We start from the raw sequence: 14550 nt of genomic DNA on the forward strand, positions 1-14550 counted from the left end.
CTATAGATCTTTTTATGCTAAACTGCCGTGCATATAAAAGATTTTTTTCAAGTTTTTTAATACTTTCTAAATAATTTCGTAAAATTGATTTTTACGGAAATTGGCCTAACATTTGCTAAATGAGTTGGATTATATAGTCTCTACTATTCTGGATATATGGTTTAAAAAATTATCGAATTTAATTGCAATCCCAAAAAAACCATCAAGAATTGTCAGACTACGACTTTCTGCATTAGTTGCAATATATATGTTCCAACCCCGATGACATTAATCTAACTATTCAATCCGTCAAGCACATGAGGTGCCGTTATGCCCCTTTGAATAACAAAATGCACGAACAGCTGTGCGATTCGTTTCATTCACCCCGGCTAGGATGCCGGCTACCTAGGGTTCGATAGTGGTGGTACGAACCCCGCACAGCTGCGTCAAGAACCCCAATTGTAATCGGTCTATAAAATATTTTACTGGGAGTTTTTTGCATCGATTACCTTTCGGTTTTCACATATTTGCGATAAGATTAATGATGATACTCGTCAACCAATTTACGAAGATAAAAATTAAATGGAAGCATGTTGTCAGATTTATGTCCGAAAAAGATAAATTAAACTCTACAGAGTGTTGCAAACAAAGCAAAACAAATAAGCCATTAATGCAGTTCATTCTTATCGCCAATTTCTGTCCAATTTCTGTCTTTTTTTTGTTCAATGATTATGAAATTGATGTTCAGAAATTTCTTAAGTGTGCAAGCTCTAATTTTTAAATTCATGTTGGTGTTTTAATTAGAAGACGATCCAATATCCAACATGAAATTACTTTTTTTATTATGTAAGGCTTTTAGAGTCTTTGTTTATGTCTTCCGGGCATTAGAACGAGTTTTTAATAATAATAATAATAATAATAATAATAATAATAATAATAATATGGACTTTATTTGTTCATTCACATTTTTAATTACAAATTGACAAGCCAAATAAAAAAAACAACCATGAATATTGGTTGTCACAATTGCAATATGACAATTGTTCAACTATAACCTTAACTTGACCCTAATAACTAAATTGATTATAAAAATTAATTTTAACAAACCTTTTAATTTAATTATTTTTCATATGTTGATACACCTTACCCGTAACTTATTACTTAAAATTAAGTGGAGACAGCAGGTAAATCGTTTAGACGTTTCGCAAGAAAATATGAAAGGTACCTATCGTTCAAACAGGGAAGTAGAATGTACTGAAATTATTGCTTACCTTTAATAAAGTTTAAAAGTTTATATAATATTATGGAGAGTAAGGCAATAACAAATTATGATATAAACAAACCATATGTAAGTAAGTATCTTCTCTTACTCATAGACCCTTATTTGTTAAAAGCCTGATTGACTGATATGTTCATATTTGTGAATACCATGTATCAAGGGAACACAAGCATTTTGTAATTTGTGTCTGGTTCAGTACAGCTATAGTTATACAAAAACCGTAAATAATAAAACAGTAGTTCAAATGTGATAGCACTAAGGATTCGCATGTCCGCGCATTTAAGTCTTTGTAAGTTTCTTCAGAACATTCAGAAACATATTTTATTTTCTACATTTTACGTAATTTTTTTCGTCGTTACACATATTTTTTAGGCTTTTAAAGTATTGTATATTATACTTAGTCGTTCAGTCATTTAGAGTAATTTTACTCTGGGCAGTTGATGTAGTTATTATGTCTATCAGGAATTTTCATCTTATTCCAGACACTAGTTGAAGATCTTTTCTTTTAACCATTTTAAACATTTTAAAATTTTAATTCAGGCTTCTATAGTTATTAAATTATATTTTCCAGACTTTAAAGTAATTTTATTCGCCTTTAGATTTCTTACTACAGTTTCTAATTCTGTCATACATCCAGCTTTAGAAATAAATCTCGAAAAATTTTACCAAAGATGCTGGTCATACGTATAAAGGGCATAAAAGGGCAGTGTATAAAATACGTATAAAGGGCAAAAACACAAAACAGAAAATCTACAGAACGTGATTAAACCAGTGAACCCCTAATGAAACCACTGCAATTTCCAATAAAATCTTAAACGTAGCCACAGATGTTCACTTAAAAAATACTATATATACCCTTTTTCACTTTGTAATTCGAAGATTCCTTAAGATTTACTCATTAATACCATAATTTGTTTCTTGTTTCCTATTATCTAGATATGGGGATCAGTAATTTACAACAATCAATAAATCCTCACAAAAGAAAACATAGATCAACGTGAGGTCTTTTCAGGGAGACCAGTTATAATTATGCACTTAGTAAGTCAAGCAAAACCTCTGTTAAATAATTCTGAATTCTTTTGAGAATAACTAAATTCGTACTGCAAATGACTTGAGAGTTGTTGGTATAGTATCCGTAGATTTTACAGACATACCTGCTAATGTTCTGAAAATGAAGCCTAAATCTTGGCTTCATTAAAATAAATTTGAGAGTCAAACTCTACTTCCAAATCCGTGCGATTTTTAACTTTATAAGGAAACCTTACGATTTCCAATAATTTTGAGACAATTTTCTAATTAATGTAAAACACTACTGATTAAGAGCATTTAGGTTGTTGCAGTAGTTCTGAATCTTAAAAAGATAGGATTTCACCATAGAGGTCATCGGCAAAAGATATAAATGAGCTGTGGTCTAAATCAGCTCTAAACAGAATTAAAAGATTTTAAAAATATGAGATATATTACCTTAATATTTAACTGCTTCACTAGTTCCAATCAGAGAGTTAGCCAACCTACCGACCAATAGATTTCTTATTTCTAAATAAGTAGGCAATTAATATTTAACATTATCAAGGGCATGAGATAATAATGAAAATATTTTATTTTGAAAATCCTTTTTCAATAGTGGCTAATAAAATTTTGGTTATTTTTTTTAATACTGAATTTATACATTTAAAAAAGCTAAAATCTAAAGCTTCTAAAACAATTTTTTGTTTGCATTATAAAAACTAAAAGAACATTCTTAAAATAGCATAGTTCTAAGCTATAACTGCGTAATGAAGGTAATAATAATAATATAAACGACATTCGCGGAAAATTGTATTTTCCAATCTATATCGCATGGTGTTATAAACACAGTCGCACGCATAAAAAGCAAAACAACTTATTAGCCCTGGGAAATTATTTAGCAAACATTTAAAACCAATAAATCAGTGATATTTTCAAAACAAGAGAACGTTATTACAGCCATTTCAGCACGTATGTATTCCTATTATTAGTAGGAATTAAGTTCTAGAATAACTTAAATAACACGATTTTATTGTTGTGGTCATATTTGACGATTTTTCTAAAAAAAAATCAAAATATCCTGTGGTTATTTGATTAAAATTTTATGGAGATGTACTGCAATCAAGTAAAAAGAAAAGTAGATAAATAGTTAAACAAATAGATCAATGAGGGAATAATTACCAAGAAGTGTCTTTCCAAAATCTGTTTAAATTAAACATTAGCATGTCAATGGCCAACTTATTTAGAAGGGCAAATACATAATTCTAGTGTTCGTCTAGGGAGGCCCCGACATACATAATTTTCACTTATGCCCAAATTATCTTTATAAATTTAAAAAATAAATCACTTGCATGCAACACCGTTCACATCAATTATTAATGGATCATTTATAATGAAAACGATTAGAAAACTAGAGAAAAAACTACCAGCCAACCATATTTCAGATTTATTTATCAGGAACTGATAGAACAGAATTAGAAAGAAGAGAAAGATTAGAAGAATTAGAAGAACAGAATTAGAAGAATTAGAAATTCTAAATAATTAAATTGTGTTTTTTTAGTAGTCTTAAAGTAGAATAGTCAATAAAAGTCAATTTTTACCCTAAAATTTAAGAAATTAGTTATTTAATTCCAGGTAACCCCAAAGATTGGATTCCTTCGCCTGTTGATATAGTCAGCAAAGAAGAAAGGGGGATAGGTTTCTTGAGTTCTTGTTTTTTTTGAGATTTCTTTAGTTGTTAAAAGTAAGGTTTTAGTTCAACTAAATGAGCATTAAATCAATGATCTGCATTAAAGCAAAAAATTTTTACATACCTTTCTTCATTTGATTAAAAGGAGTTTAAATAATTTCTAAGAATAAAGACGTACCGTTTATTTACTTCTTTAAAACAATTCAAATTATATTTTTAGCTATACATTTTGAAAAAAAATCTCGATAGCAGTAAATACAGATCAAAGATAGTCACTCAATCAAATACAGATTCAAACTTTACTTAAACTCTAGTTTACGACACAGCATAGAGCCCATCAAATTTATAATACTTTTTTTGTTTGGTGTCGTATAGTAAGGTTTAAAATAATTCCATAATGGCTCCTAAGCATTAATCCTGGCACAAAAGGACTTTAATCTTTTTCGGAAAATGATTCTATATAAAATAAAAAAAGGAGATAAAAATAGGTCCAAAAAGCAGCTTTTTCTGGGTGCTCTAATAAGCGCCGTCGAAAGATTTTTATTTTGACAGCCTTTCGACTGAACTCAAAAATAACAAAACTACATTTTGTTTCAAGGACTCATCCAACCCATCCATAAGGAAATAGATATAAATATATCTATAATCTACGTCATTGCTCAGATGTTTACATTTATATTTTTACGTCTATAGCAATTGCAATTTGTTTCGATGCAGGCTTAATAATTTAATTATTATCGCTTATGAATGGCCATATTATTGAATTTTTTGGCAAGCAAATTACAAACAAATATGTATAAAATAACAAGGGGTCCAAACCACAACCGAAAAATATATATCATATATGTATATAGTCAATCCAGAGAATTAACCAAATGTGCTTTGAAAGGAAAAAGCCAAAACACATTAGCTTCATTTGTCTATGGGGGCTTTCAATAAAATGTAATTTAGTAAAAAGCTATCGGGTCCGCACTAGGGACATTAGTTATAAGAAAAACAAATGGACATCATTAAAATAGCGCAAGTACAGGTACGCCTCTTGCACGGCAAAGAAAATAAAATTACTTTATGATTAAATATTGTAGTAAGTTCTATGAGTTGACGTTTTAGTGACAGGGACGTCAATTATATTCTTCATGTTTTTTTTTATTACTATAAGAAAGGCGTCTAGTTGAAGTAATTACGAAAAAAGCGCACTGGAAATGTTTACCTAATTTTTGGACTACAAGCATTGTATTATCAGATAAGTAATGAAATATTGATGTGACCCAATAAAATTTATTTGAATTAATTATTAACATGTTTATATATAATTAAATATGTTTTTTGAACTTTTAATGTATGTAGATAAATATCAAATCAAACTAATAGGGTAAGCATAATTTGTATTCCCTTAGGTAAACTTGTGATGATACATTTTGTGAGTAAGAAAATCATTTTGGTATATTTTTAACTTTAGAACCTTTTTATTTGATTGATTTTTTTAGTATTTGTATCTTTTCTAGATTTTTGAGCCGTTACGTTATGCTCTTTTAAAATCACACATACAGGGTACCTAAAATTAAGCATGTTCAGCTTCTTTAAATTAGCAGATTGACGCATTTTTTCTGCTGATTAATATACTAAAAATATTTTCAAGGAAGTATTCCAACAAAATACAAATAACCCTTTTTAAAATAAAAAATATTAGGTAAAATGCATTTTTCATGTCAAGTTAACAGTAATGGACGTATGAACAAGTTTTACTGTATCAATCAAACTGGCCTTAAAATTTAAACCGCAATAAATAATAGGGAATTAAAGAAATTTTTTGAATTTCATAAAAATTAACATAATATTGATTTTCATCTTTTACATTAACCAGCCTATAAATATTAATGCAAAAAATGCATATATATAAAGAATAATCCTATAGTTTATAGCTTTTAATCCCTGAGGTTTAAGGACCAAAACAGGCTTAATCAAATATCAATACTGTAATATATATAAAAGTAAAAACGAAATTAATATAAAAAATAATTTCAAAATATATGAATAATATGCAATAAAATATAAACAAGTCTAAAGTTAGAACGTAAATGAGAATTATATACAAATATACAGCAAGATATAATTAGATATAAAATGTAAATGTTAGATATAAAAGTGACAAAAGATACAAAATTAAAATAGACAAAAATGTTTTAAAACTAGTCCTATACGGGATATAATAAAAAGCCATTACAGCATAAGAAAATAAAATAAAATCACAAAACAGTTTCACCACTAAACAAAACTCTTTATTTTACTCTCGATACGTACGTTTTTTTACGATCGCTAACGATTGTAGCATCTTCGGGAGAAAATTGAAAACTGAAAACGATGAACAATAATATTTATTTATCGTGATAAATAAATATTATCAATTATAAAATCATATTTAAAAAGAATATTTTATATTATAAGTGATAAAAATAATTTTTTTTTAATGGCAGTTTTGACTTTTCTTTTAAATTTGTTTACAGATACAGTTATAATGCTTGGTTTATTTCTGATGATCAAAAACGTAAAAAAAATCTAATGATTTTCCATAAAGTAAAATTCCTATTAAAATATAGCTTTAGTAAAAATATATTTAAATTCAGGGTTTTTGTCTGTGTCATGTACACAGGGGCGAAGTTATTCAGGTGTATAAATAGAATCAGTGTACCCTCTGATATAAACTAAACTGTGTCAAACAATAATAAGACATCATACAAAAAAACATATTTGCGCATCCAACTGGCACATACATAACTTCAGTTATGCTTGCCATCTTTTAACTGTATACTCCATACTAAATATTCATATATTTCCTGTTTGTGATCGAATTATTTAATTTACATTCTCTATTTTTTTGTTTCAGGTAATAATGGCAGATAGAGCGTCAGCGGAACGCGCGTGTAAAGACCCGAACCCAATTATAGATGGAAGAAAAGCGAACGTAAATCTAGCTATTCTCGGAGCCAAACCCAGAGGAAATGTACCCGCCGGTAACTTCTTTTTATTTTAGTCTTTCACTTTTCCATGTCACTTTCTATTTATGTGTTTTAAAAATAAGCGCGTGAACTCTCAGGAATTTAATGACATTAATGCGACTACTTGGTGACTAAAGTAGATTTTAAAATTTAAATTTTATTTCAATCCTTCGTGTTATTTTGGATCGATGAAGGATTTAGGATGAGAATTTATAGTAGATTTAAAAAATCGCAATGATGTGATTTTTTGACAATTTTTCATCGATTTTATTTTTCTGGACCAAATGTTTTTGTTGACGATACTTGTAGTACAACAGGCAGAAAATTATCTCATAGAATAGCTTAAATATATTTTATCAGAATAAACCAAGTGGTTCAAAATTAAAAAACTAGGCAACAAATCTTTGTCCTGTCTGTATATTAGTTAGGCTATAAAAAATTTATTTTATCTAATTTTATTTTTTTGTTTTCTGTTAAATTATTGCCAGTTATATACTCTATAAATTCTCAAGTGTAAAGTCATAAAGGATTTTTCAATTTTTCGGTCCAGTCTCGAATTGATTAATTAAATTCTGGATATGGTTATAATACTACTAAGTTAAAAATATTGAAAAGCATGTGCCGACACAAATATGTAAGGAACATGCCATATGAATGACACGATGCACTTTCCTTTTTAAGAAATTGAGCTGAGTTGTCTCAATAGTTGCCTGTAAAAAAAACAACAAATATTGGAAGGTGCTTTTGCATTTAGTTAATCGTTTATTCGTTATTAGAGTTTACTTCCTTAACTTGGGAATATGATACGCGGAAGGAGACTCATTAATTAAACGTTTTAGGCTATTATCTCATTATAATTGGTACTTAGTTCATAGCTCAATTTTATGATCCGGTGATACTGATAGTCCTTTAAGTTGCCAAAGTTTCGACGACTTGTCAAACAGCAGAGCATAGTCAACCTTACTCTATTTTTTATTATCTTCAAATAGACAAATTTTGTTGTTTTAAAACCCCTTTAACCGGTAGTGATTCATGAAAGCTTCATTTATCAAAACTTGATCAATGTAAACTAAGCCTACAAATAAACTGTTTTACTTGCTGAATCACAGCATCGAAATAATTAGCTATCATACGCAATCCTATAATTCCCCTCATTTCGGTGTTTATTAATTTACCTCGGAGCAGTCCATTAGGTTTGATGTCATTTAATTTCAGACATATAATGGATATAAACTTTAAGTATATGAATTATTATTGTACCTTAAAAACTGGTCGTTCGGTCTTAATATATAACTAAACTTTAGTTTGTTAATTAAAATTTAAAGTTTAAATTAGATGTGCATATTAAATTATATATTTATTGGGAAAAGTCCATATTAAAAAAAGGTACTCACTGTTCTTTTATTAAGCTAAAAACTGCAAAAACTTAAAGACACAAACTTAGTAACACATTTGTGTTTTGTTTTTTTGTTTGACTAACAATGATTTGGAGTTTGCACCTTTTTGTTTGCTTACTCTCTAAGTTTAGGGTGGGCCATGCAAGACTTAGAATTTTCTAGAAAATTCTGCTTGACGTAGCCTCCGAGGTGAAAAATGAGCTTTCAAAAAGATAATTTTTTCGGTAAAAATTCTTATTTTCGGACAAACGATCTTAAGTTCATTCGTCAAACCAAAAACGTGCCGCATGATCATATGAGGCTTCAGTTCTTGCACAAATTGGAATTTTTGTATGCCTTTATACCGAGGTCTTTATGCAAAATTCGCCGCAGAGAAATACGAGAAATATTCAATTCTTGAGAACGATGACGAGTTGAGGTGGATGGATGTTCACGCACGTTTTGAGCAACATCAGCAACGTTTTCAACTTGCGCATCGGACGAGATCGGGTATGTGTTGCTTTATCCACGAATGAAACAGTTTCACAAGCTCTCAATAAACTGACTTGAATGCTTATCACTTCTGTCGAATTTTCTTTTCTAATTTATTACGGTTTGAGTTGAAGAATCCCCTTTGGAAGAAAGTTTTCAATATTTCCCCATTTTTGCTCGAGAGTATAGCGTCCCATTTTGTAAATGTAGTACCTTTGGTTATATTTTTGATATATATACACACTATGACATTAGAAAAGCTGCTATTTCAAGCTTGTTCAAATTACAAACGCTAGATGGCCCACCCGTTATTTTCGTCAGTTGAAATGTCTTTTTTTAAAGTGAGTTTAATTTGCGAGAATGTGTATGATGTACTCTAAGTGATACTTGGGTTTATAAAATAGATTTGAAGAAAAGTTAAATGCATAATTTTATTATTGGAAGAACTATTCAAGTTGAACTTATTGACATCATTTAACAGAGTGTAGTAGGTAGGTATTGGAGCTTAATACTCTGTAATTTAATCCAAACAGGACATAAGGTATTGTTATCTTTACATATCGGCACGGGCCCAGTGTTTCCCCATCTTCGGCCCTTTTTTGGTTTCCGGCCTACCCGGAAATGCATACTTCGTGCATACCCACCCAAAACGATACCGGAGCACACAGGGTTATTTCAGTATAGTTCTTTCACTTACGCTACAAAAATACTTCCGTTGATTTTGTCGCCATAAAATTAACTCATTTTTAGTTCAGCTTTAATTAAGGTTACTTTTGTGGTTAGGAAATTATGGTTGTGGTTCTAACAGAGATTCTGGTTGACGCAGCAGGGTAAAACAAAACACTAATTTAAAAAATATATATTTGGAAATTATGTATAAAACAAAATATCTTATAAAGCGGCGCCACGGCTTTGCTGGCATATGCGTAGTGCGTACCCTTTCGATTAAATTTTCAACATTATTGTATACATGTGATATTTCATTGATACATCGTCTAATTTTGCCTTTCAATGCTTAGATGGTTGCAGGCTTATTGGAATAACTCAACAGCCAGAAATCTAAAAACGATGGATCGCAAGAGCGTTGAGGCTAATTCTGATCACCAAATAGGGAAATGACACGACTAGCAGCAAACTCGTTCAAGATAGTCAATGTTTCACGCGTGGTCAATGTTTCACGTGTGGCATCATCTTGCTGAAACCACATGTCGTAAGATCAATAGTTTCCAAATGAGGCACGAGAAACTGTGTTATCAAAGCACGATAACATTCGCTATTCACCTTTATTGCATTATCTTTATCTTTTTTGAAAAGAAACGGCCGAATTATTCCTCCAGACTATAATACACTCCATAAAGTGACACGTTGAGGATGCATTGATTTCTAATGAATCATTTTGGGTTTTGTGAGTCTGAAAATGGGCCTCACCACTGAAAATTATTTTATTTGCAAAATCAGCAGTTTGCTCAAAGATCCAATTGGTGAATTCTCTTCGATGTTCATGGTCTGCTGGCAGAAGTTGTTAAGCCAGTTGGATTTTGTAGGCATGCAGCTGTAAGTACTTACTGAGAATTCGCTGAAGAGCGCCTGTTGAAATGTTCAATTCTTAAGCCCGATGACGAATATCTCTGGCCTTTTTGGGACACTCTCGCGAATTGCCGTGATGTTTTGTTCTCGAACTCGTATTATGTGTTTGATCACTCACCGAATCACTACTTCCGAATTTTTTTATTATTCTGCTCACAGGAGATGAATTAGGAACATTGTTTCGACCGAACATTGGACGCACTTTTTATAATTTTGATAATAATTTTTGATCAGGACGCGTTGTTCTACCTGGTAATCAATACATAACGTTTACTTCCACCTGTCAACTTTCGATCTATCACGTCATAATCATGTGACATGACTGTCACACATGGCGCGCAATTGAAATCTTGTGTTCTTATTGGAACACCGTTTAACCTTTTTATTATAGTTATATTATGTAGTAATCATTTATATGTTAGTCATGTAAAATATATTTTATAAACCCCTATATATAAATAAGTATTTTTGACAATACACCCATTCAGCCAATGAACTAAACTTATAACCTCAAATTTAGTATCACTTTCAGGCTTTCCGTTTACAAGCGTGAGGCCAGGAACCTACCCCACACTTCTACCTAGTCAGTATGGGTAAGTTTATTTAATAAAGCCAGCACCATGACCTTAAATATACTATAATCTATAAAAATACTGTTATTTAAGGAATGAGAGGAGGTGTAAAATGGGTATAACCTCTTAGATAGTCTTAGAATTAGAAATGGCTTTCATAACTTCGTGGAAGTGAGCAACGAAACAAGATACGATAAATTTTGCAGTCGCCCAGACAAGTACTGCTCCTTATATATTTTTTTTTAACTTTAAGAGGTAAATATAATTTTGATTTTTAAAATTGTCTTGAGAGATGGACCTTGAGTTTGTGCTGTAGATAGAAAAAAGTGGGTACATTTTTTTTTTTTTCTGGAATATTAATATGCATAAAAATGCAAATTATCCAAATTTTAATTACACTTTTAAAATTCATTTGTAAATAGAATAATCTAAAACAAATAATGCACCTCATAAGACATGTGGTGGCTTCTACCCTTTTATCCCCTCATATCTATACCGTCATGCTAATTGTTATGTTTTTTTGAAATTATTCCTGTATATCCTCGTTCATTGGTTAGAGCGGTTCACATCCTTAACGCTCGAGTATGTTTATTTGTGTTATTTATTTTATATTCCTCTATCTACAGACTAATTTTTACACTCATTTTTTTCATTTGCTTCTTCATAAATATTTATGTTCAGGAAAAATGAAGCTCAATATCTTTTTGTGCTCAATATCGTATTGGGAGCAGAGCGTATCTGGGCGATTGTTAAAGTTTGATTGTCGTTTCTCATTCCTTTACTCACTTTTCCACGACGTGCTTTCCTATAACATGCAAATAAAACTATTGTAAAAGTAATTGAATATACTTTTAAGATTGATTTTGCTAAAAATAAAGGCTTGAGATTAAGACCGGTACGAGTTAAAGGTTGCGTTTGTTACTGCGCGCTAAGCTAACAGCGTGTGTACGCAGTTAAATGCGTAATGTCTAATTCAGGTCAACAAAAGAGTTTTTTATTATTTTGTATATAGGCAAATATTTTAGAAGTAAATGAACGGTTACTCCCACCTAATTAAATGAAATTTTATTGTAAATTGTATTGCCGTAATCCAATCACTTCTCGTTTATTTTTAAATCAGCCGATTTAAAAAAGTTTTGATGGTGATTAAATTATTTAACTAATTTTAATAAGGTTTTAGGCAATACTGTAAAATGATAGTTATATTTTTATGTTATGCTTTTTCTTTTTTTAAGACCTAAGAGAATAAATTATCTACCCTTCTATTACCCTACTGAAATCTCCTAAAAAATGTTCATTCAATATGGTAACAAATATTTCATGTTTTCTAGCCTGTTAAGCTCACGGAGTTGGTGATACCTAAATCCATTGAAAAATTGACATTTAATTGAAAATTTGGCAGACTCCAGAACCTATTCGACTTGAACTAAAAATGTAAACAGAGTTAGTTTCTTTCGACGCGTGTGTGTGTTTGTGTGTGTGGATTTTTTTATTTTTTTTGGTTAGTTACTGAGTTTCACTTATCAACAAACGTGTTTTAACGGCACTTGTCGAGTTAGTTGGAGTTCCCAGGTGATCATTTCAATTTAAATAGGGCTACCAAGTAATAAATTTATTCACCTAATTTTTCGCTGTAATTTTTGCTTTTTAAATTGTAATGATCAGTCCTACGATTTGGCAAGGGTCATGTTTGTGCACGAATTTCTCCAATCATTAATTTTTTTTAAAAGAGCATTACTCTGCTCTTCGATATTCGTTGCTCGGTAGTGGAGTTGCAGCTTTTGTTTATTGGGATTATTGTTTGATATAAACATGAACAATGCAAATCAAATACCGAGCATCGTACATCATTAGTTTAATAATTTAAAAAAAAAAGCCGAGATTGGAGAATGTCATCTACTATAGTTTGCTGTGGGGTTTTCTTTTTTATTTGGGCTGACTACTTTTGTACGTTCTTTTTTGTAACTTACGGACTGCAATATAACATTATTGCGACACTAACAAGAAGTCGATGTGCTTGGTTGTCAAAAAAGCTTAGACAAAAAATTCATTGCTGGTCCAATTACAGCACTGCCTTTTTTTGTCTCGGTGATTATCGAAGGGACGTACTTAACAAAATTTTTTTTTTATTTTCGCGTATTAGATAAACCAAAGTGTTAAGTACGTTCCTGATCATGGACCTGGGGAAATGTTACAGTGCAGCCGTGTAGACGGGTGGTAGAAGCATTTTGTGTGAGTGTTTTAAATGTTCAGCAATTTCACTCTAATAACTAAGTTATTGGAATACCGGGTAAACAAATGCGAAGTAGATTATTAGAATCTCGGAAATTTTGCAATTTTGTGCTCAACCTAATGCTGTCTTAAAACTTCTTAAGATAGTATCTGCAGAAAACCGAAATTTTTACGTTTATTTTCTCTGTACTCATTTGCAAAGTTCATTAAGAATAAATGATATTGAATTAACTCTAATACCGTCATTAGGGATATTTAAGATACCGCAAAAAGAGGCATACTATAAAAGAAATACATCAAAATTTTTCAGCTTTGCGAATAATAAATATTTCTTTAGTGAAAAGTTTCTTTAGTTATAAAATACTTTAATGCAATTTTAGGTTGATATATGAGCATAAAAGTACTTTGATACAATATAGTCTTTCTACAGCAGTAATTTAATAATTCGAGCATATTTGCCTTAATATAACATATACTTATTTGGTTTACTTGTTTCACTTTGATTTAAAACTGTTATGTATTTCATAAAAATGCGCTTTCTTATCCCTGTTATTAGGTTATAAAAAATATCAAATACAGTATTTTATTTTATTTTATTATACAGGGTACCAAAGAAAAAGTATAGAGATCTCGTTACCTGGTGGAGATACAGTTTATATTAAATTAGGAAAAAGTTGCTTTCTTTAAGCGTACTTGCATGCCGTGGGATATTGCCCGATACAAAATTAATAAGCATGCAAGCTAATCATAATACACATACAGAAAATCACAGAACATAAACCTAAAATACAATTCTTTTCAAATGCTTACAAAAGACTAGTTGGCACAGAATGTTTTGTTCATCAATGCAAGGGAACTTGATAGGATGACATTGACCTGGTTGCGTAGGTAATGTACCAAGACCGGTATTGAGGATGGACAGTTAAGAGTACTGTTAAGAACTTTATGATATAGTTTAAGATCAGGTATCCTTCTGCTAGTTAAAAGAATCAAAACTAGTTTTTGCTGAAGGTCATCATAGTCAACCTCATAAAGCCTGAAAATTTTTTTTACACTCTTTCCATGGCAGACCCATGAACATTATGACACGGTGACAGACTGCTGATGCATATTTCACGTGGGGCCTAACAAGGGGTCGCGAAACTCACTACAACATCTTTTAACAAATCAAAGCATCTGAAGTGATTTATGTAAGGTATAAATCAGAGCTGAGTATCAAGAGCAACTCTAGGTTACAAAACAGTCGTCAGCAAAGAAGAAAAAGTTGATATTTTGGAAGAATTTATGTATATCATTGATAAATAAATTAAAAATCAGGGGCTCCAAATGTGACTTCCTAAGA

General features: G+C 30.7%; 1 protein-coding gene across 2 annotated transcripts in view; it reads left to right on the top strand.

Moving 5' to 3' along the window:
• LOC126748356 (RNA-binding protein 24-A-like) overlaps positions 1-14550 on the top strand; it is a 48293-nt gene that overhangs the window by 10253 nt on the left and 23490 nt on the right. The window contains exons 3-4 of one of the 2 annotated variants that reach the window (XM_050457522.1): positions 6838-6964; positions 10937-10997. In XM_050457522.1, the coding sequence (XP_050313479.1) occupies positions 6838-6964; positions 10937-10997 (188 nt within the window). Of the gene's footprint in view, positions 1-6837; positions 6965-10924; positions 10998-14550 lie in introns of both variants that reach the window. The other variant, XM_050457521.1, reaches the window with a different exon arrangement.

This window comes from Anthonomus grandis, chromosome 22 (genome assembly GCF_022605725.1).
Source record: "Anthonomus grandis grandis chromosome 22, icAntGran1.3, whole genome shotgun sequence".
Taxonomy (NCBI): Eukaryota; Metazoa; Arthropoda; class Insecta; order Coleoptera; family Curculionidae; genus Anthonomus; species Anthonomus grandis.